General features: G+C 46.1%; 3 protein-coding genes across 3 annotated transcripts in view; 1 reads left to right on the forward strand and 2 right to left on the reverse strand.

Moving 5' to 3' along the window:
- Positions 1-24,213, reverse strand: part of LOC143365342 (uncharacterized) — a 200,781-nt gene that overhangs the window by 52,246 nt on the left and 124,322 nt on the right. The window lies entirely within an intron of this gene.
- Positions 1,138-18,179, forward strand: LOC143361774 (uncharacterized). Its single transcript, XM_076801409.1, has 6 exons — positions 1,138-1,144; positions 1,224-4,258; positions 5,505-5,973; positions 6,173-6,251; positions 8,330-8,928; positions 18,163-18,179. Exons 1-6 carry the CDS (start codon positions 1,138-1,140, stop codon positions 18,177-18,179), a joined length of 4,206 nt encoding a protein of 1,401 aa, XP_076657524.1.
- On the reverse strand, positions 17,634-22,920 carry LOC143362527 (uncharacterized). Its single transcript, XM_076802813.1, has 3 exons — positions 22,577-22,920; positions 19,833-22,487; positions 17,634-19,768 (listed from the first exon to the last, which is right to left on the reverse strand). Exons 1-3 carry the CDS (start codon positions 22,599-22,601, stop codon positions 19,674-19,676), a joined length of 2,775 nt encoding a protein of 924 aa, XP_076658928.1. The 5' UTR covers positions 22,602-22,920; the 3' UTR covers positions 17,634-19,673.

Consider the following 24,213-nt stretch of genomic DNA (forward strand, 5'->3'; position numbering starts at 1 on the left):
AACCGCAAATTCAGAAAAGACAATCTCGCTCAAGACCAGCGGCCACCTATATTACAACGTTTGACTCGCGGTCGTCCGACAAGGGACACACAAATAACAGTGGCCAGACAGGCCGTATTAACAAATGTGCTATTTGCAGTAGGACGAACCATAAAACGTGGGAGTGTCGGGAATTCGCGCGGGAGACCATATCGAGACGTTGGGCGTTAGTAAAAAAGAATAAGCTTTGCTTTAAATGTCTGGGAAAAGGGCACGCCAACAAACAATGTACGGGTATGAACTGCAATCGATGCAAAAACCACACCATAACCTTCTCCACAAGCCGCAGAGTCGGGCCGGTAGTTCCTATGGGACACCACGAACGCCAGCATCAGAACGAGGTCCAGAGGTAGCGACCGTTACCATTGATCCAGGCGCATGACTAAAAAACTCGTATAGATTTTTAAAAATAATTCCAGTCCTCGTTTCCGGTCCGAGGAAGTCCATAAATACCTTCGCCTTGCTTGATGAGGGTTCAACAATAACTCTGATCGAAAGACAATTAGCTCAAGAAATAGGAGCAAAGGGACCGCGACAAAAGTTCGCACTGAAAGGAATCAATGATAGAGAAGCTGTCACTATGGTGTGCGAAAAGGTCAGTTTCCATATAAAAGGAACGCGGGACGTACATACCATTAAACAAGCCTTTTCGGTGTCAAAATTGAGTCTTCCCTCTCAGACGCTTTGTAAAGAAATAGTAGAACAAGTCAATTCCACGGAAAACGTGACCCTACAATCATACGATAATGCACAACCGAGAATGCTCCTTGGGCAAGATCAGTGGCAACTAATATCGACTCGCGAATTTCGCGAAGTGTCGCGATATATGCTTGGAATTTCTCGTTCGCTGCTGGGATGGACGATACATGGTTCCGCGCCGACAGGACAAAGGGTAGACGCATTCTCGGGAGTGGAAACGACACAATCAAGCTCCTCGCGAAAAGGACGAGATCAAGATGACGAGGAACGGCTCGATGAACTCGTAAAGCAGTATTTTGAATTGGACAATTTTGGAGTGAATGAGTTAAAGAAAACCAGAAGTGAACATGAACACGCCGAAACCATTTTGAAAAATACCACTCGGAGAATAAATGGCTCATGGGAGGTAGGCTTGCTATGGAAAAAAAGACAGGTGCCCAACGCAGATAGCCTCACTACTGCGCGAAAAAGACTTTTCTCTTTAGAAAAGAAGCTGGACCGGGATCCGGAGTACTCGTCCCTTTATTACCAAGAAATGAATCGTTTCATAGAGAAGGGATACGCAAAGAGGGTTTACGAAATCCTAAATAACGAACGCGTCTGGTACCTGCCACACTTCGGAGTGCGGAATGTAAACAAGCCGGGCAAAATTAGGCTCGTGTTCGATGCTGCGGCTAAATCGGAGGGATTAAGTTTAAACGATCAGCTTGAAACGGGACCTGATCTATTGCAATCGTTACCTGGCGTGTTGATCCGTTTTAGACAGGAATCAGTCGCTGTAAAGGCAGACATAAAGGATATGTTCCTGCGCGTTAAAGTTCGCCAAGAAGACCGCGGAGCGCAAAGGTTTTTGTGGCGAGGGAATGCAAGCGATGTAGAACCCCACGTGTATGAGATGACCTCTCTGATTTTCGGCGCCAAGTCATCGCCGTGTAGCGCTATGTATATAAAAGATGAGAACGCAAAGAGCTTCGCTAATCAATATCCGGGCGCGGCGAAGAGTATAATAAAAAATAGCTACATGGACGACTTCTTGGCAAGCCGGGCGACGGTGCAAGAGGCTGCTTGTCTTGTTCGCGACGTGGAGAAAATTAACGTGAATGCAAATTTCGAGATGCACGGATGGGTATCTAACGAAGAACGCGCGTTGAGCGGGGCAAGTAATCGGGAGTTATCCAGGAACGGCGAGAATCCGTTTTGCACTCATAAAGGAGAACGGGTATTGGGCCTTTTTTGGGACACGCGATCCGACACGCTAGGTTTCAATATGGGAATCGCTAAAATACCGAAAGATCTGTTAAACGGCAAAAAGATACCGTCAAAACGCGAGTACCTGCGAGTTGTGATGTCCGTGTTTGATCCGCTTGGATTCCTCTCTCGGTTAATGCTTATGTCGAAAATATTAATGCAAGAAATATGGCGCAGCGGCATTGGTTGGGACGACCAAATTCGTGTAGAGGAACAAAAGGGTTGGCTTTCTTGGGTGAAACGTCTACGAGACGCGAGAGAAATACGCTTACCACGGTGTCTATCCCCAAACGGAACGCATTACACGAAGGCGGACTTACACGTGTTTTGTGATGCAAGCTTGAAGGCCTATGCGGCAGCCGCGTACTTGCGTTTCGAAGTCGAGAACGCGCCAGCGCGTGTTGCATTTATTATGGCAAAGACGAGGGTAGCGCCGTTGAAACCAATGTCGATTCCCCGATTGGAATTGCAAGCCGCCTTGCTAGCGTCGCGTTTGGCAAGAACGGTACAAAAAGAGCTTGAAATTGAGATCAGTCGGCGTGTATTTTGGAGCGATTCTATTACAGTAATTCGATGGATAAAATCGGAACCGCGCACGCGTCAAGTTTTCGTGGCAAATCGCTTGGGCGAAATCGGCGAACTTACCGAAAGTTCGGAATGGCGGTGGGTGCCTTCGAAATTAAATCCGGCGGATGACGCGACACGGTGGTCGGACGAACTTCTATGGGCAAATCAACGATGGTTTGCCGGCCCGGACTTCCTGCGCCAGGAAGAAAGCGCGTGGCCTGTGGAGAAACGCCTAAACGAGGAAGAAAAACAGAAGATCGATACGCTGGAAGTACGGAAAGAATTCGCCTTCGTGACGGAAGCGGTGACAAATTTCCTACCGCAGACGGGCAAATATTTAGGATGGCCGGGACTACTCGCGGTGGCCAGACGCGTTCAGAGATACGTCGATCGTTGGCGAGGACAACCGCGTTCGGAGATGACCCACGAGACCGTGAATTTTGCGGAACGATATTGGTTTCGCGAGATACAGGCAACTATTTTTGGGCAGGAGCTAGAAGCGTTACGAAACGAGAGAAAAATACACAAGGGCAGCAGGATTGCAAAGCTACAACCCTTCGTTGACGAGCATGGTATTATGCGAGCCAATGGACGTGTAATCAATGTAGAGGGCTTCGTGTTTAATAATAACCCCATTATACTCGACGGAAAACATCCAGCGACACGGTTGCTCGTGGCGGAATATCATCGCCGTTTTTACCATGCCAACCACGACTCAGTCATCAATGAGCTACGCCAGGAGTTTTATATCGTAGGGCTCAGAAGCACATTTCGGTCGCTGATAAGCAAATGCTCAATATGTAAGAGGCGTCGCGGGAAACCGCGAAATCCGATAATGTCTGCCTTACCAGCGGGTCGTGTGGCATATAGACAAAGACCGTTCAGTCATTGCGGGGTCGATTATTTTGGCCCAATGCTGGTCAAGATTGGTAGACGTCGCGAAAAGCGATGGGGAGTACTTTTCACGTGTCTGACAACTAGAGCAGTGCATCTGGAATTGGCGCATAGTTTAAGCGCTAGCTCGGCCATTATGGCCCTTACACGATTAGCAGCACGCAGAGGCTTTCCTTTGATCATTTACAGTGACAACGGCACAAACTTCAGAGGTGCAAGTAAAGAACTTCGCGACGCGATCGCCACGATGAAAACCGATGAGTTCCGAAATCATGCGTTACAGAAGAAGATACAATGGTTTTTTAATCCGCCAGATGCACCTCACATGGGCGGAGCCTGGGAAAGGCTCATTAAGTCTGTTAAAATCGCTCTTAACGCAATTCTACGCGATCAAGCGCCCAGTGAGGAAGTTCTTAATACCTTGATGCTAGAGATAGAACATTCAATAAACTCTCGGCCGTTAACTCATGTATCCGTCGACCCTCAAGACAAGGAGGCGTTGACCCCAAATCATTTCTTGATAGGAACATCGTCGGGTGAAATTAGGTTGGGCAGGTATGATGCCCAAACCGAATGTCCCAGAAGGCAGTGGAAAATTGCCCAATTCTTCGCTGATGCGTTCTGGCGACGTTGGCTGCGGGAGTATTTGCCCGGTCTGATTCCACGCTCAAAATGGTGCCACTCGGAAGAATCGTTAAAAAATGGCGACATAGTCCTCATTGCAGAGCGCCAAGCACCCCGAAATTCATGGAAAATAGGGAAGATAGTGGAAGTATATCCCGGCTCGGATGAGGTGGTTAGAGTAGCCAAAGTGAGAACTGTGCAGGGCGAATTCGTGAGACCAACGCGAAAATTAATTAAAATAGCGGGATGCGACGGGAAGCTCGATTCGTGAAACCACGACGAGTTGGTTATCACCTAGTGTATAGAAAATATGTTGCGTTAAAGTGGCATTAAAATAATCCTTAATTAATCTGAGTGAAGGAAGAGACAGTTAATACTAAGCGTTATCAATGTGTATTCTATGTGTTCTCGTTGACAGTGCGTGTGTTAAGTGGATGCGACAAAAAAAAAAAAATGTATGCGATTATCATTCAAATAATGTAATGTTAACCCTTAGCACTCGAATGAGACTGTATGATACCGCTAAAATTGCTGTAGCATTATCCAAAACATATTTACATTATTAGATTTGTTTGTATTTAATAAATTACTAAACATTTCGGTATTGTGCAAGTAAGTTGCACCATTTTCGTATGTATAACATGAGAAAATATATAGAAGGGCAATATTGTAGGTCGAAAGAAATGTTTCATTTTGGAGTTAAAATAATTTCGAGTGCAAAGGGTTAATAAACCGATGTTAAAAGGAAAGTTAAATTAAATAATTGAAATTGTTTAATTTAAGGGGGAAAGATGTTGCGGATGGATAGAGGGGTCTGTTTGTAACGCGAGGGTGGCGATTATTATACGATCATTGTAACTGCGATTCAATACAAAGAAATGGAAAGACCAGTAAAGACGGTATGACTGATTCGGGAGAGGTTGCATTGTTCGGAAATAAAGAGGCTTGTCAACCCTCAGCGGTATAGCCTAGCGTGCACAAACAACCGAAGGGATGTTTGGGGCCGTTAAACCGACCGCGTGCTAAGGTCGACAAAGGGTCGACCCGATGCCGCTAGACCCCGCAGGACTAGGTGCCTGAGTTTATGATGGTCAAAGCGTGCACGGGAAGACAATGGTCTATCCCGGGGCCGCCAGGTTACAGGCAAAACCGGCAGGGTTGGCTCCGCAATCAAAAACACATGGGCACCCTTTTGAGTCCGTCATACCGTCGTGGGGTGCGCGTGGGGTGTCGCGATTTCGGGAAAGAATGCGGTCAAGAGTGGGGCCGCTTAACGAGGCCATGTGCGCAGATTCGTTCCTGGAGTCAGTCGTGAGTACGCTCTTGGAGAAAGCGAAAGCACCGACCCAGTTTCACATCAAGTGCGATACAATTACAGTGCCTGGAACCTCCGACTAAACCCCCAAAAATGTGAGACGATACTATTCCGCAAGCCCCTCCGCTACCTATCCACCAACATCAGAGCTGGCGGCAACAAATTCCAAATTAACACAATTATACCCGGAACAACCTCCAATTGTAAAATACCTCATAGAAAATCAGTCAAATACTTAGGAGTTCACATAGACTACCTGCTCAGAGGCAACGAACATATAGCAAAACAATTCATAAAAGCAACCACATACTTTAAAGCAACACTACACAAACAACACAACACAACACTGTACAACATAGCCGACATACCACGAATAGACACATTCCTAATAAAACTTACCAGAGATTACTTCAGCAAGCTACCACACATAGAAAACAGTATCACAAAAGACCTAGCAAACCCCAACACAGCAACCACACACCGACAACTAACTACCGGATATCTACCCCCTCAAGCATTTACCACCTGCGACGCAAATGGACTCATACAAGATCACAATAACACCCCCATAATCTACCATTGGCGCCGTAACAAAGCAGACAAAAGAATCGCGTTCACCAGCCAAGAATACTCCGAACACCCAGAGCGATTTAAATTCTCAACGACACTTCCGCTCCGAGACAGATACAATTTCGAACGGCTACATTTAAAGAAACACTGGTGGCTCAACAACAATAGCCCCCACATGCAGGCCCTCCGTACCCGCAAAATAACCGCACCCCGCAGACTCCCAACACAATAATCGCACCTCGACCAGAGGAAAAAGGGAATCCAACACAAACGTAAGAATGTTGGCCTATGCCCTGTAAAAAACTTTAGCCTAAGATGTAAATAGCCGTGCCCTGTATATATACCCTAGTAGTAAGTTTAATTTAAGTTAGTTAGTAAGTATTAGATTAAGACCAAAAAACCTGCATCGGGGTTTTACACTCTGCAACCGAGCAGAGGCTTTTTCCCCGAGCCAAACCAACAGCAATTTCCTAGCACCAAAGACCTAACAACGTACAATATACTAAGCATAAGATAGTATTATAAGTCCTTAGCATAAGATATAGATTATATAAGAGTATTGCAAGCCTAAAGAAATACTGGTTAAGTTTTTTTATATGTTTGCACCGGAACCACAACACAAAAAATGTACATACTATATCCAATAAACATATTTCCCAAAAAAAAGCTATGGTCTCCGACTGCGGAACCGCTGAAGAATTTTTGGATGGGTTACCCTGAGATCGTCGACAACTCATTTCACCGACACTGTTTTCATCGACACGATTTAACCGACATTAACTTTCGTGGACAGTATGTTTTCATCGACATGGTCACATAGCCGACAAATATTTTCATCTACACGGTTTGACCGACACTATGTTTTCATTGACACGGTCAAATCGTCAACAAATGTTTTCATCGACTGTCCATATTTACCAACGGGTTTGAGTTCATTCGTTTCCACGAACTGATAGCTACGTAAGAAATTGTTATTATACTTCCCAATTTGTACCTTTGCTATATCATGTGTACTTTATCGACAGCCACAATTTCAAATCTGACCCAGACCTATTCTTATTATTTTTCCGATTCCATATTCTAGATCTAGATAATGGCCTAAAAAATATACAAAAATATGACATCCCCTTTTCCATGGCAGACCACCGAGCGTAGACAGTATTTTTCAAGTTGAACCCTTACTTTCCCGGTAGTGGAGGGGCGTCGCCCCCTAAGCCCACACCCTGTATGAAGATTATAAGTTAAACATTTTTTGAGCCAAGTAATTTGTAATTTGAAATGCAGCGGATTATGTCAGTGGAACGAATGAACTTAATTCTGTCGCTAAATATAGACTGTCGATGAAAACATTTGTTGACGATTTGACCGTGTCAATGAAAACATAGTGTCGGTCAAAACGTGTAGATGAAAATATTTGTCGGCTATGTGACCATGTCGATGAAAACATACTGTCCACGAAAGTTAATGTCGATCAAATCGTGTCGATGAAAACAGTGTCGGTGAAATGAGTTGTCGACGATCTCAGGGTAACCCTTTTTGGGGACCTAGGGGATATGGGCTTAGTAGTGGTGATTCGGATCCACTGCTAGGTATACCACAGTGGTGGTGGTCATATCCCTAAAATCCTCTACGCTCCACCTCCTCGTGGTGGTCCCTGGGAACACACATAGTTGTGTGTTGCTAACGGAGCGAGGGGTACTCCGCGGGAAGTAGTCCCAATGATGTGTGAGGCGATGCCGGCGGGATCTTCGGATCCTGGCAGGGCCTCCCTTGCCGGTAAGGCTCACACGGAGGGACGAAAAACCGCGGAATGGGTCCTGCGATAACGACCGGGGAGGTCGCCGCAGGGCCCTTGCCGTAAACCGGTGGTCATGTTTTACCGGAACGGTGGTCTTGCCTTAACCGGCCGGGCCGCGAGGATGATAACCTCTATAAAAAATCCCCAACCCTAAGCTTCGGTGCGCGGCGAGAGGGTACGCCCTGGCAACAGGGCGTGGCTGGTGGGGTACACCAGTCGCGAGCGCACCAACCTCCACTGGATACCTGGCGCCTCCAGTGTGTATCCAGCCTTACCCGGGTAGTGGGGGCTCTGCCCGGGTGGACCTCTTTTCCCGCCATATTCGTGGGATTCATTATGGACTACATTAAAAACATAAATGACGAGGTTAAGGAGGGGTTACCACACCCGAAAGTGGTAGTGGAGGGAGTGGGTGCGGTCTTGGACCTATCCCAGGAGGAGAGGCACCGGACCCCAGCTCTTGGGGACCGGCCCTTCCTCCGGCCGGAGAGGGGAACGAGGGGGCGTGGCCGGCGCGGCGAGTCGGTGGACAGATTGTCCATCGTCTCGACCCAGTCGGCACCCCCCATCCCCAGCGGGGCGGGCACGAAGAGGTCGCTGACCCCTCCGGGCGTGCCACAGCCGTCTCCGTCGCAGGGAAAGCGGGAGCGGCTGGACGAGGTGGTCAGACCGGACATTAGGTCCATGCTCCCCGGGGAACTGTCCGCCTTTATTGCGGACAAGTCGGACGTTGCCCGGGAGCTGGCGGAGGCGAGCCGGAATCTGAAGGGCACCCACCTCAAGGGGATCCGCGACGCCTCCGCCGATATTAAGGCGGCAGTGCGGGAGTTGGAGCGGAGGGGTGTCCAGGTTGGACCCCCTGCCGACTCCCGCGCTCCTGTCTCCCAGGCGGACGCTGGGGATGCCGCACTGCGGCTGGAGAATGCGGCTCTGAGGAGGGAGCTGCTGGAGACCCGCGACTCGCTTCGGGCCATCAGGGGAGAATTGATGGCGATGAAGCGGTTGCGGGACGCTCCCCCTCTGCCGCTGGTCTCCGCCGCCGAGGTCGGCGAGGTCACCGCGACCTCGGCCACGCACCTGGACCTTATGGCCCAGATGCGGGCCCTAATGGAAGAGGGCCTCAGGTCCCTCCGCGAGGAGATGCGGAGGGAGCTGCGCCGGGTGGCCGGGCAAGGTGCCCGCGGGGACCCCCGGCCGCCGCCACCGGCCCCTCCGGCGCCGCCGCGGCCCGCCCCGGCGCCCGCTCCGCCGACGCCTACACCTGCCCCTGTCCCAGTGCCGGGAGGGGCAGGTAGTAAGAAGAAGAAGAAGAAGGGGAAGGGGAAGAAGGCTGGGGAGGCTCCCCAGCCTCCGGTCGCCCGCCCGGCCCCGTCACCTGCGCCTGCACCGGGTACCCCGGCTAAACCGGGAACCTGGGCGGAGGTGGTCGGGAGGCGGGCCATCTCCGCGGCCAAGGCCGCTGCTAAGGCCGCGGCTGAGGTGGCGGCAGCCATATCGGCTGGCGCCCCGAAGGCGAGGAGGGCCGCTGTCCCCGCCTCGAAGGGCCAAAAAACAGCGGCCAAAGTCAGGGCCCCGCCCCGATCCGCGGCAGTCACCGTGACTGTCCCGGAGGGGAGCGGGGCCTCGTATGAGGAGGCCATTAGGAGGGCCCGCCAGGGCGTCGATTTAGACGCCCTCGGCATCGGGGCCCTCCATTGGAAGAGGGCGGTAACCGGGGGCCTAATTATTGAGGTCCCCGGTGCCGATGGGGGCCCCAAGGCCGATGCCTTGGCCGCCAAGATGGCCGCCGTCCTGGGGGGGATGGACGTAAAGGTGTCCAGGCCCGTGAAGAAGGCGGAATTCCGCCTCACGGGCCTGGAGGTTTCCGTGACCCCCCAGGAGGTAGTGGAGGCGGTCTCGAAAGCCGGGGGCTGCACCGCCGAGTCCGTTAGGGTTGGGGAGCTTAAGGCTCCGCCCAGCGGACTCGGCACCGTATGGGTGCAGTGCCCGGCCGTGGCGGCCTTGGCCATCGAAAAGGCCGGGAAATTGCGCGTGGGGTGGTCCACCGCCCAGGTGGTTGTGCTGGCGGCTCGGCCGCTGCAGTGCTTCCGCTGCCTTGCCCTTGGGCATGTTCGGCAGCGGTGCACTGCGGAGGTCGACCGCAGCGGTCAATGCTACCGCTGCGGTGACGCCACCCACCGGGCGGTGGATTGTAAGGCGCCACCCCACTGCGTCGTATGCGCGGCCTTGGGGAGACCGGCGGGCCATAAGGCGGGGAGTAAAGCGTGCTCCCCGCCTCCAAAGGCCAAGAAGGGCAAAAAGGGGGCGGGCGGTGTGGCGCCCACCCCTGTTACGCCACCGGATACCCCGGTGGCAAAAGCGGCCACTCCCCCAACCCCTAGGGAGGGGGAGTCGATGGAGGTGGAGGCGGCCCCCAGCGGGGCGGGGGGTAAAGACCCCCCGCCACCCGCACCGGCGGCTAAGGAGGGGACCAGCGCGAAAGCCAATTAATGGCCCATATTCCGCGCTGGTCCCCTCTCCCGGTACTCCAGGCCAACCTCAACCACTGCCGCCAGGCGCAGGACCTAATGGTCCAATGCCTGGAGGAGTGGGGGGTTGGCCTGGCCGTCGCCACGGAGCCGTACAGAGTCCCGGACCACCCACACTGGTCCGGGGACGATGACGGCTCCGTGGCGATATGGTGGCGTCGCCACTCGGCGACTGTGCCCCCCTGCTCCGTGGTCGAACGGGGCAGGGGGATGGTTATGGTAAAGTGGGGAAGATTTCTGGTCGTGGGGTGCTACAGCTCACCCAGTTATGACTCCGCCGAATTAGGGATGTTCCTGGACCGGCTGGGGATAATGATAGCCCCTTATATAGCCGGTCCAGTGTTGGTCCTGGGGGACCTCAATGCGAGGTCCTCCACCTGGGGTAACCCCGGGACCAACGCCCGAGGCGGAGTCCTGGAAGACTGGGCGGAGGGGATGGAGCTCCGGTTGTTAAACCGGGGCTCCGTGCCTACGTGCGTGAGGTGGAATGGCTGGTCCATAGTGGACGTGTCATTCGCGACGGCCGCCGCCTCACGCCGTGTGTCCAATTGGCGGGTCTGGAGTGGAGAGACCTTGTCGGACCACAGCTACGTCCTGATGGACGTGGCTGTGGTCTCGGACTCGCCATTGGACACGCCCCTCCGACGTGGCACCCCGTCAGCGCCCAGATGGGCGCTGAAACGACTGGACGGGGACCTCCTGAGGGCCGTGATTATCGGCTCCGCCTGGCCTTCGGCCAGGGAGCGCGAGGCAGACGAGGGGGCGGCTTGGATCCGGGGCACGTTGCAGATGATCTGTGACGTGGCGATGCCCCGGGTCCGAGCTCAGCCCCCGAGAAAGTCAGTTTACTGGTGGTCGGGGGAGCTGGCCGAACTCCGCAGTTCGGCCGGCCGAGCCCGCCGCCAGTATGCCCGCGCCCGTCGCCGCCATTTTCTGGGCGGCGACGCGGAGCCGAGGGTCGCCGAGCTGTACAGGGAGTACAGATCGGCGGCCGTGGCCCTCAAGCGTGCGATTGCCGCTGCTAAGGCCAAGGCCTGGGATGAGCTCCTGCTCACCCTCCGTGAGGATCCATGGGGACGCCCGTATAAGGCGGTGCTTGGGAAGCTCCGCCCCTGGGCGTCCCCGGTCACGGAGCGGTTAGACCCGGAACTTCTGGGGCGCGTAGTGGATACCCTCTTCCCCCTGAGTGAGGGGGGGAGGGAACGCGCCCCGGGTCCGGCCATTGAATGGTCGGACGAATTCCGGGTCACTGAGTGGGAGCTGTACCAGGCCGTCCGGGAACTCCGGGCCAGGGGCAAGAAGGCCCCTGGCCCCGATGGGGTTCCCGGTGGTATAATGGCCTTGGCTATGGAGGTCCTCGCCCCGGCGTTCAGGAGCGTCATGGACGCGAGCCTGCGCCGGGGAGTCTTCCCCACTGTGTGGAAGGAAGCGTGCCTGGTTCTCCTCCAAAAGGAGGGGAAACCCGCAGAGTCTCCCTCTGCCTACCGGCCGGTGTGTCTGCTCGACGAGGCGGGCAAGCTGTTCGAGAGAATTATTGCTGCCCGCCTCGTTGAGCATCTGTCGCGGGGTGGTCCCGACCTGAGCGACAGCCAGTTTGGGTTCCGGAGGGGGCGCTCCACTGTAGACGCATTGGAGCGCCTGCGCCTCCTCCGGGAGCAGGCTGTCGCTCGGGGCAGGGTGTTGATAGCAGTGTCATTGGACATTTCCAATGCGTTCAACACCCTGCCCTGGTCGGAGATAATGGGGGCGCTGGACCATTTCCAGGTGCCCCCTTATCTCCGGGAGGTGGTCGGCGATTACCTCCGCGACAGAGAGGTGGTTTACACCGGCCGGTATAACACCGTTTACAAGAGGGAGACGCACCGCGGCGTTCCACAGGGGTCGGTCCTCGGACCGCTCCTGTGGAACTTGGCGTACGACGCGGTGCTGCGGGTTGTCCTCCCCCCGGATACGGGTGTCATCTGCTATGCAGATGACACCCTGGTTTATGCCGAGGGGGAGGACTGGAGGAGAACCAGGCACCTGGGTGAGGCTGCCCTGGACTGCGTGGTCGGGCGAATCCGGAGAATGGGGTTGACCGTGGCCGCCACAAAAACCGAGGCGATTTGGTTGCATTCGCCTCGGGAGTGGCGGCTACCCCGCGGTCAGGATCTCCGGATTCGCGTCGCTGAAACCTCCGTCGCGATCGGGCCCAGGATGAGGTACCTGGGCCTGATCATAGACGGCCGCTGGCGATTTGATGGACACTTTGAGCTCCTCGCCCCCCGACTAGAGAGGACGGCAGCCGCATTGGCGCGGCTGCTGCCGAATGTCGGGGGGCCGGATTTGAAAGTACGCCGCCTCTATGTGGAGGTGGTGCGGTCTATAGCCCTGTATGGGGCCCCCGTATGGCACCGCTCGCTCGAGGCCAGCACGCCCAGCCGCAAGCTCTTTGAAAGAGTGCGGCGGCGGCTGGCCTTGCGGGTCATACGGGGGTACCGCACCATCTCCACCGAGGCGGCGGGACTCCTCGCCGTGATTCCACCCTTCACTGTGGTGGCGGCGGAGCGGGCGAAGCTATACCACATCGCCCGCTCCTTCCGCCGCCCGCCGGGGGTGGAACTCACGCGCGAGGAGGAGGAGGAGCTCGAGGGCCAGAATCGCCAGGCCCGGACGGAAAGTTTATCGGAGTGGAGGGCGCTGTTAACGCCCTCCACACGTCCGATTGTCCGGGCCCTCCTGCCCATATTTCATATATGGTGCAGGAGGCGGGGAAGGTTGACCTTCCGCCTCACGCAGGTGCTCTCCGGCCACGGTTGCTTCGGAGAGTACCTGCACAGAATGGGGCGGGAGCCGACTGCGCAGTGCCACCACTGCGGCGAAGATGTGGACACGGCGCGGCACACTCTGGAGGAGTGCCCAGCTTGGGCCGAGCCGCGCCGTGTCCTTAGAGCCGCGGTGGAAGGGTGGGACCTCTCGCTGTCGACCGTGGTCGACCACATGGTCGGCAGCGTGAGGTCGTGGAAGGCGGTGGCCTCCTTCTGCGATGATGTGATCAAGCAGAAGGAGGCCGCCGAGCGGGCCCGGGAACGGGACCCGGGCTCCGCGAGGCGTATTTGGGCGCGGGGACGACCCCCGCGCCGACGTGTGCCCCCCAGTAGGGGGGCGGAGAGGGTAGGGAGGGCGCGGGGGTCTCCCCCGCGTCAACGTGTGCCCCCGGTGGTGGGGGGCGGAGTGGGGTTGGCGCGGGGAGTTCCCCCGCGCCCTGTTATGCCCCCACCACTGGGGGCGGCGAATTTGGGGGCCCGGGGCGTGAGCTGACCCGGGCCCCCGGGGGGGAGCATAGCTCCCCCCGTGATAGGCCGACACCCCCCGGGTTAATTTCCCGGTTTGGGGGGGTGTCGGTCCGTCCCTCCCGTTAGGGGAGGGGGATTCGTGGGGGGATTTGGGTGAGGAAGGGTCGGGGCGTGCCGGATCGCGCCTCCGACGGCCCTTCCTTCCGGTGGCGGCGTCCTCTTGCTCTGGCCGGGGCTGGTTCCTTCGGGACACCGGCCCCGAGCGGGGCACGAGGACTCCGGGAGCTGTGGGTGGACCGAGCTGGGGCTCGGGAAGCCCAATCCGAAGGCTCCAGGGATGGGGACACCGGGCGGGTCCCTCCGCCCGGGGTCTTATAGAGTAGGCAGTGGGGGAGGTTAACCCCTCCCCCGGGGTGGCATGTATTAGCTGGGAGGTGTCCTGTTGAGTACTCGCGTGATCCAGGCACCTCCCCTGTAGCTTAGGTGGGCGTGAGGTTTTAGTGGGTAGTCTCCGGGGGCTCCGCCCCCCGGAGAGAATCCCACATAACCCCGGCTTCCCCCAGGGAGCCGGGGTATGTATAAAACATTTCCTCACGATAAAAAAAAAAAAAAAAAAAAAAAGGGTAACCCTTTTTGGATCCGGTTCGCATCCCGCCCCAGGCCAACATTTTTTTTCTCTTTAATCAGATGTTTTTTCGTTTTCTAACCGTATGATTGTTGTTACGCTATTGTAAAAACATTTTTTAACTATGTTTAAACTATTTTTTAATAATTTTCCGGAAAAATATTTTTGGAGTACTTTCGGCCTTTAGTCATCTATGGGCTGTATTACTTATCTACTTAACATTTTTTTACATGGAAATAGGGATTGATTATTTTTGTGACAGAAAATATATACATGAAGTATTATTAGGAATACTTATCTGTAATTTGACTGTAATTTGCACCAAACGCAGGAATTTGAAAGATATTAAGCATAATATTTAGGACAATATCTTATTACTAAATTAATTATATTCTAGTCGCTCTTAGATTTCCATATGAAATCTGCATTTTTTCGTGTTTTTCGATTTTTACAGCCAGAGTTTGCAACGGAAAAATCTGAAAATGACCCAAAGTATGCGGTTTGGTGTCCGACATGTGTCAGATTTTTTTCAGAATTTTAAATTGTCATTAAATGGGGAAAATGGGCCAAAAACTGGATTTTCGTTTTTCCTCTATAACTACCCTTACAGATAGGGCTAAAACTTGGCTGAAAGGTATCTTTTTTGGTAGGCTATCGAATGACGCAAATTGGAATAAAATCCCTTCCGGGGCCGATTTGGCCCCCAAAACCGGCTATAGCCTTTTCAAATGAACCTCCATCACACTCCAAACACTTTTTTCATCTTTTTTTTAGTATTTTTTTTTTATTATTTAAAGCACAAATCAAGACTTTTCAGGAATTCTCAGTTTGTTCAACAATATTTTGTTCCAATAACTTCTTAAGCATTTTAAAGATACAGCTTACATGCAAAAAAGATGCAAATGTTTAAATATTAATTTTATTAATAAATATTGTTGCAATGTTATAAATAAAGGGCCTAGCCGAATAAGATGGTCAAAACTGCCCTTAGACGTTTTTCAATAATTAATGAACCATTCGAAAGCTGACCAAGAAAAACCCCTCTGAGCCAAATTTCAACCCCCTATCCTGCTCGTGAGGGTAGTTACAGGGTAAATTAGATTTTGAGCTTTTCCGTGCATTTTCCGCACTCTGATGCTTCCCAAAATTCTGAAAAAAATGTGACATATTTTGGACCCTAAGGCAGATTTTTGAGAATTTTTTCAGATTTTTTGGATGCAAACTGTGGTCGTAAAAAATGAAAAACCTCAAAAAAATCGGAAAAATGCAGGTTTCTCAAAAATATGAAAACATGCTATTGAGCTGTTTAGTGCCCCAATAAAGTACCATAACAGGCAGTGTCCTCAATTTTTTTTAGATTTTTTGTTGTGGGAAGTCTTTGTCAAAAACAAGAAAAACCGAATTTTTTCCACGTTTCTGCTATTAGGAGGAAAGTTACACTTGTTGATTTTATCGCAAGTATATATTAAGTCATTTTTAACGTTATTACATTGAAACAAGTAAGTGTTTGACCTCAGAAATATGTTTTAAGAGAAAAATAAATTCTATTTCGTGGGATATATACCAGAATGTTCGCAACGTTTACAACATCGCCGGTTGGCCGAGCAGTCAAGGTGTCGGACTACGGAGCGGAATCGCTGGGTTCGAATCCCGTCGAGGGTAAAGTTTTTTTTTTCCCTACATCATCTTTATTTTTTCAATTTCTTATATAGTTTATTCATGTGATTTTAACAATATTTTTTTAATGTTTTTAAAAAATATTGAGGTAACATTTTTAACTAACTTTTATTTATATATTACTCCGATTTGACTTCGAATTTAATGATATTATTTTCTTGGATTAGGCAATAAATTAATATTTATATTATTGTGTTCGTCCACGATTTCCGCCAAATATAGAAATTGCTTGCGAAAATTGGGAAGATTCCGTGAAAAGAATTTTTAAATCTACTTCTGTCATTTCCGGAAAATCCAGAGTATCTACCGAAGATACTATTTGAAATGGAGTCGTTTTGCAGTTCCAATTATGTCCAATTTTTGGAAAGGTTTCGTTGTCTACTTGTTTGTGTAGAAGCTGGTACTTTTGACCTTGTATACTATACATTGCCTCTCAACCCAATGAATTTTCGCGACTTTTCGGGAATAATTCGACTCTTTCGTCGAAAGTTGAGAACGATTACCTTTTAAAGCAGGCATGAGAACTCTGAAACCAAGACCTGTTAAATGAGATGTAACATCTCGAAAACCTCTGTCGACAATACAAAAGTCTCCCCTCTTCATGATGGTTTTCAATCAAGTAACTATAAACGGAAATACATCCTCATGTACGTTACAATAAAGAGGTATGGCTAAGGCTTATTTGTACTTGATACCTCACTTTAAAAATAGTGGTAGTATGTAGCCCTTTTCTTTCAATTTGACAAAAACCAATACTTTGCTGCGTGTTATTTATTCAGAGTTCTTCTTATTTCCTCCCTAATTTATGAAGACGCAAGGCTTAGAAACCAGATTAATGAATTTTAATATTAAGAATGTTAGAGAGGACCGTAATGAAGATCATATACAATTAGAGAATCGAGGAAGTGATAGATACTCTAAAACTACATTTACATATATTTTACTCAAAAATGTTTCTTAAATATTTTTAAAACATTAAAAAAATATTGTTAAAATCACATGAATAAACTATATAAGAAATTGAAAAAATAAAGATGATGTAGGGAAAAAAAAACTTTACCCTCGACGGGATTCGAACCCAGCGATTCCGCTCCGTAGTCCGACACCTTGACTGCTCGGCCAACCAGCGATGTTGTAAACGTTGCGAACATTCTGGTATATATCGCACGAAATAGAATTTATTTTTCTCTTAAAACATATTTCTGAGGTCAAACACTTACTTGTTTCAATGTAATAACGTTAAAAATGACTTAATATATACTTGCGATAAAATCAACAAGTGTAACTTTCCTCCTAATAGCAGAAACGTGGAAAAAATTCGGTTTTTCTTGTTTTTGACAAAGACTTCCCACAACAAAAAATCTAAAAAAAATTGAGGACACTGCCTGTTATGGTACTTTATTGGGGCACTAAACAGCTCAATAGCATGTTTTCATATTTTTGAGAAACCTGCATTTTTCCGATTTTTTTGAGGTTTTTCATTTTTTACGACCACAGTTTGCATCCAAAAAATCTGAAAAAATTCTCAAAAATCTGCCTTAGGGTCCAAAATATGTCACATTTTTTTCAGAATTTTGGGAAGCATCAGAGTGCGGAAAATGCACGGAAAAGCTCAAAATCTAATTTACCCTGTAACTACCCTCACGAGCAGGATAGGGGGTTGAAATTTGGCTCAGAGGGGTTTTTCTTGGTCAGCTTTCGAATGGTTCATTAATTATTGAAAAACGTCTAAGGGCAGTTTTGACCATCTTATTCGGCTAGGCCCTTTGATATTGATCATTTTCATATACACAAACTGAAAATAAATGTAAATTTCTTAAGTACTGCTGTCGAAATAGACTTTCAATTTGATAATTATAGTTATGGACAATAAAAAAATTGTATTACAAAAATCGTTAACAGGTATGGAAAGATGGTGCCCGGAGGTATATCAGAACGTATAGTTTAACCATTTTCTTTAAAAGGCGAGGAGGGAGGGGACGCGTTACTAAAAAAAAATGCATTTTAAACCATTTTTTTACACAGTTTGATAAACACAATAATACCATGCATCTTTCGTTGCAACTTTTTTTTAATATCATTTGTTTTTCATGAGATATTTCTCGAAAAAAAGAAAATATTTCAATTTTTTCAAGGTCTGATTTCACCCGTTTGCGAGAAGTAGCACGTAAAAAAATGGGGTTGTATTAGGCATAACTGACTCTACTTGTGTGCAAAGTTTCATAATTCTTTGAATAACTTCCCTTGTAAGTTTGCTTATACTATCTTTATCACATTTATATCACTCTTTTACCTCACTTTAGCAGCAGTTCTCTACTAATAGTCGTGTCGTGTTGTTGAAGTGATATATCCTTCAAGAAAGTAAGGGAAGCTTTTCTCACTTTTTCATATAATATATTACATATCTCATTCGGTGGGTTATTTTTGATAATATTAGTAAAGGAATTTGTTTTGTTTCCTGTCTCATCAAAACAAACACTATGCAATTTTTCAAAAATAGAACTTATATTAATTCCCACTCTATCTAATATCTTAGACAAATTTTTTGGCGTAAAAAGGTTTTTCTCGGCTAAGAAGTGATTTAAATAATCTTGTTTATTAAAACAAGATTTATGGAAATTTCTTAAAATAGAAGTGGCATTATTGCCTGCCATGGATAATATATTAGATAAATCACTTGGCCTAAAACCTGTCTTATAGAAATCATCTAAAAGCTGTGCTGTGTTTCCTGTCTCATCAAAACAAATATCGTGAAAATCTTTTAAAGCAGAACAAATATTAGCTTTTGCTCCGTGTAATATATCAGATAGATCAGTCAGCGTAAAACCTTCTTCTTCATTCAAAAAATGAAATAAATATTTTTTTGTTTCCCCTACAAAACAAAAATCATGGAATTGTTTAAAACTATCAGCTGCTCCACTCAATATACTGCATAAATCGCACATCCTAAAGCCTGCATTACAGAAATCATCTAAAAGTTTTGTTTTTTCTCTGTTCTTATTAAAACAAATACTATGTAATTTTTTTAAAGTAGAAGATGCCCGAACTCCTGTTCCACATAACATACTAGATAAATTACTTGGCCTAAAACCTGCCTTATAAAAATCATCTAAAAGTTCCGTTCTTTTTCCTTTGTCATTAAAACAAGCACTATGAAATTTTTCAAAAGCATCTTTTGCATTAGCTCCTGCTCCACTTAATATGCCAGATAAGTTATGCAGCGTAAAACATTTTTTCTCATCTTTTTTTATAATAAGATGCTTTAAATACTGTTTTTCATTTCCTTGCTTATCGAAAAAAGCATTATATAGTTCCTTAAATGCTTTAGGAGCATTAGCTCCTGCTCCATGCAAAATACTGGAAATATTAGTTAGATTTATTCCTTTTTCTTCTAAAGTTTTTAAATATTGTTTTTTATTTCCTCTTCCATCAAACCAAAGGTCAAATAAGTCTTTGAAAGCTTTTGCAGCATTAACTCCTGCTCCACTTAAAACGCTGGACATATTGGCTAGATTTATTCCCTTCTCTTCTAGAACTTTTAAACATTGCTTTTTATTTCCTTTTTCGTCAAACCATAGGTCATATAAGTCTTTGAAAGCTTTTGCAGTATTCGCTCCTGCTTTACTTAAAATACTAGAAATATTAGATAGATTTATTCCATTCTTCTCTAGTGTTTTCAAATATTGTTTTTTATTTCCTTCTTCATCAAACCAAAGGTCATATAAGTTTTTAAAAGCTTTTGCAGCATTAGCTCCTGCTCCACTTAAAATACTGGTCATATTAGCTAGATTTATTCCTTTCTCTTCTAGAGTTCTTAAATATTGTTTTTTACCTCCTTGTTCATCAAAAAAAGTGTTATATAGCTCCTTAAAAGCTTTAGGAGCATTAGCTCCTGCTCTATGCAAAACACTGGAAATATTAGTTAGATTTATTCCTTTTTCTACTAATGTTTCTAAATATTGTTTTTTATTACCTTCTTCATCAAACCAAAGGTCGTATAAGTCTTTAAAAGCTCTTGCAGCATTAGCTCCTGCTCCACTTAAAATACTTGACATGTTAGCTAGATTTATACCTTCTTCTTCTAGAGTTTTTAAATATTGTTTTTTATTTCCTTCCTCATAAAACCAAAAGTCATATAAATCTTTAAAAGACTTAGAAGCATTAGCTCCTGCTCCACTTAAAATACTCGACATGTTAGCTAGATTTATTCCTTTATCTTCTAGAATTTTTAAATAATGTTTTTTATTCCCTTCTGTATCAAACCAAAGATCGTGTAAATCTTTAAAAACTTTAGGAGCTTTGGCTCCTGCCCCATTCAACATACTGGACATAGTAGTTAGACTTATTCCTTCTTCTTCTAGAGTTTTTAGATATTGTTTTTTATTTCCTTTCTCGTCAAACCAAAGATCATATAAGTCTACAAAAGCTTCAGGAGCATTGACTCCTGCTTTAATTAAAATACTGGACATAGTAGATAGATTTATTCCATTCTTCTCTAGAGTTTTTAAATATCGAGTTTTATTTCCTTCTGCACCAAACCAAAGATCTTGTAGACTTTTAAATGCTTTAGAAGCATTAGCTCCTGCACCACATAAAATACCGGACATAGTAGCTAGCTTTATTCCTTTTCTTTTTAGAATTTCTAGTCTTTCTTCTTTAATTAAAAAATCTAAGAACTGATCAAATGCTGGCGTTCCTTCTCTACCAATCACACTTTTGGCAAATTTAATTTCTTCATTAATATTTTTATTTTGAAGTTTTTGGTAACTGAATCTATTATTTTGTATATCCTGAAAAATCTTTTTCGTTATTTCTTTTGTAATATGGCCACATTCATGAGATTCTGACCAACGTAGTGCTATTTCATGTAATTCTTCGTAATTATATGGAACTTTATTAGAATTATCTATCTCATTTTTAATACTACTCAATTTTTCTTTATTAGATTGATGAACCACAAATATCAGCTTATCTAAAAATTTCTCTTTTTTTTCTCTTTCACTCTTAGTAGGTAGTCTTCCTTCTTCTTTTTCTTTTTGCAAAGAAGGTGGAAGCTTCAATAGCTGTAAAAGCTCTCTTCTTTCTTCTTGCGCAAATTTATAAAGACTATTCTCACTTACACACAAACAATCTCTTAAAATTTTATATTTCTTTTTTCGAACACATATATTATAAAAATTTAAAGGATAATAATCTTTAATGCACTCTTTTCTAAATCTCTTTCCGTTTGTAGGACCTAGATCAACATTAGTGTAGATAATAAAATATTTTATATCCTGTTTCAATTCTTCAGTAAAAAGAGTAAAAAGCTTATTAACAGAAAACGTATTATTTTGTTGTCTGGAGGAAAATAACTGATTATAATCAATATTACCATCTGTAGTATGAACCATTACGTAAATAGTTTTACCCTTATAATGAATAGTAATGTCATTACGTATATCATGGCTTTTTCTTTTGGAATTTATGGAAGATATATTTTCATGCAAAAACATGTTATGCAAGAAGAAAATTAATAAATTGAATTCATACATAATTCCAGGTATATAATTTACTAATTTCTCGAATTTTTTATGCTTTTCTAGAGTTGTTAAATCACGTAATATTTCTTTTTGTAATGCTATATAATTGTATTGAACTTTATTATTTTTTTCTATTTCAGTTTTAATAATGCTGTTCAATTCTTCTCTACTAGGCTGATTAACTGCAAATACTAATTTATCTAAAAATTCTTCCTTTATTTTTTTTTCAAATTTCTGAGAGAGTTTTCTTTCTCTTACTACTTTTTGCACAACAGATGAAAATACTAATCGCTTCAAAAGTTCTTCTCTTGTAATTTCTTCTTGCACAAATTTATAAAAAGCACTCCCATTCGTAATATCATTTGTGAACAAAAAGTCTTTTAAAATATCATGTTCTTCTATATTCACACTATCAAACTTAAAAGGATGGAAATTTCTGAACCGCCCTTGTTTTAATTCCCTCTCTTTCGTAAGATCCAAGCCTAAATTAGTGTAGACAATAAGATATTCTATATTATTTGATAAACTACCTGATTTATAGATGAGATGTTTAACAAAACTATCGAAGTAATTATTAATAGAAAAACGCAGTTTTTCTTTAGTAAATAATCTAGCATAACTAATGCCATTACTTATGTAATACTTGTCTACGTTTTCTATTTGTATATGGATAGACTTCTCTTTATAACGAAGGACAATATTATTAAATTTATCAACTTCACAATCTCCAAACACTAATGACAATGAAGGATATTTATGTTCATACGTAAACTTTCTAAGTGAGCATAGCACCGACAAGTCTAATTGATACATAAGTCCAATCAAACGATGGGGAAAATGATTCCGGTATTGATTAGTTTGACAAGGATTACACAATTGGTCAGGCAAATCCTGTCTAGATTCATCTTGTAAACCACCATGCAATTCTGAATCTTCTTCTTTACATAACCTCTTTGATACTATATCATCTATATTCATAACAGCACGTTTTCGTTTTCTAGAACTAGGATCACCCACAGAATTTTCCTTAACTCTACTCCTTGAACGACTACTTTGTTTGAACGGGAAAGTTCCAGCATCTCTTAATGGCTTCGAACACTCTTTGCCTAAAATAAAAATGATCTATAGTTTTTCATTATCACTATCGTATTATTACATGCTCGTGCAAAAAAATAAGTTATTTTTTATAACTCACCATACGAGTCCAGAGTATTAGACATAATATGTCAAACGCTTACAATAATAGATATAATTAGTGGTCAGTATAATCCAATAACTTTGTGATCAATAACCTATCAGCATCATATTAATAAGTATGAATTTGTTTTATGTTTTTTGAAACGAAAATTTTAATTAAATCACTTGGTTATGTTTTTCAAAGTTGGAATTAGTGCATAGCAACGAGGAAGATCATATGCGCTTCATCATATTTTGGTATACATTTTCCCTGAATTTCTTGATTATTTCCAGATAAATTTTTACTAATTTAGCAATACACTACACTAAGAACTTAAAACCAACTATCTTGAGAATATTTTATTTTGGAATCGGCCAGTCTAGGACAGTCTAGGACTAGGACATTCCATAGCAGTGCTGACAAGAGATCAGTGGTGAGATGTCGGCTGTAGCGTGGCCAGTTGACCACGCGAACATAGCTAGATACATATATATAGCATCGATTAATGGCGCGGAGAGGGAAATTTAAATATAAGATGCAATCGCGTATTTAATACATATGTATTCTATTTGGACGCGATAGTTTAGAGTAGGTAAAGAAAGACCGGGAGAGTTCCATAGAGATCCTTGACGAAATTCGAGTCGGCGAGACTAATTGCGGAATTTAGAGAAAGTCACGCAGCCTCTTAGAGTAGCTCCTCCAATTCTACATAAATTAGGGATAGTCGAAGTCCGGAAACAGTTAAGGACAAGAGGTCATAAATTCCGAGTCAAGGACCTCTTGGAACTCCCTCGGACCTCTCCCTTGTTCGGTCCCACATGGCCCCACGTCCCTTGTTTTGGCGGGGCTTCACCCTCATGCGTACCCCACTCCCGTGCGTGCGCTATTAAGATCCATCCACTACCAATCACCATCAAGCAGCAACCGGAAGACGAGTGATCCGACGAATCAACGCCTAGCCAGAAGATCCCAATTTTCCTATTGGCTAAGGAAGCGAGACGAGAAGGAAGAAGCTAGAAAAAGGATTCGAAGCTCCAGGACGAGACAGAACTCATTGTAGAACTGGGGGAGTTACATCTCCAAGTACTTCTAATAAAATCTACAACAGTTTTTCGCCTTTAAACTCTGTGTACAAAGTTTATTTCTTAACTTCTACGAGCAGAGCGCTTCAGCGCTCCACGGGCACTCGAACCCACAACCAAAATCCCTATTCCACCACACTGCGACGCAACATAGCAAAATTTTGGTGACAGCGGTGGGATTTATTAAAAAATTTTGGAAAATCAACTGGACCATACATTGATGCCGGCTTGTGGAAGGCTCTGGAAAGGTGCAATCTCTCTCTCCTGGGTTTTCGTACGGTTTCCCCAGGAGCTTGGGTAAATACCGGAGAGCGAGTGACGTCAGCGGCCGTACAAGACACCCTGCCTGTCACGTGCACCCTTGAGGAATTCAAATCATCGAGAGGATCCAACGATAAGGAGAATCCAGCCGGGAGAATTCAACGACGGGGAACCGGAAAGGAGAATCCAGCCGGGAGAATTCGACGACGGGGAACCGGAAAGGAGAATCCAGCCGGGAGAATTCAACGGCGGGGATCCAGGAAGGAGAATCGAGCAACTGCTGATAAGGAGACATCGCAAGGCCAGGAAAGC

This window comes from Halictus rubicundus, chromosome 1 (assembly GCF_050948215.1).
Source record: "Halictus rubicundus isolate RS-2024b chromosome 1, iyHalRubi1_principal, whole genome shotgun sequence".
Classification (NCBI taxonomy): Eukaryota; Metazoa; Arthropoda; class Insecta; order Hymenoptera; family Halictidae; genus Halictus; species Halictus rubicundus.

Bases quoted from the DNA above. Each gene is read 5' to 3' on its own strand.
- LOC143362527 (XM_076802813.1), bottom strand. From the start codon at position 22,601: ATGTCTAATACTCTGGACTCGTATG. The intron at 22,488-22,576 runs GTGAGTTATAAA...TTTTTATTTTAG, and splicing joins TAATACTCTGGACTCGTATG to GCAAAGAGTGTTCGAAGCCA. The intron at 19,769-19,832 runs GTAATAAAAAAC...TAATATTTCCAG, and splicing joins CCTTTGGTTTGATGAAGAAG to TGTTTTGCATAGAGCAGGAG.
- LOC143361774 (XM_076801409.1), top strand. The intron at 5,974-6,172 runs GTAACAAAGCAG...CGCACCCCGCAG, and splicing joins CATAATCTACCATTGGCGCC to ACTCCCAACACAATAATCGC. The intron at 6,252-8,329 runs GTAAAAAACTTT...CCCCATCCCCAG, and splicing joins AGAATGTTGGCCTATGCCCT to CGGGGCGGGCACGAAGAGGT.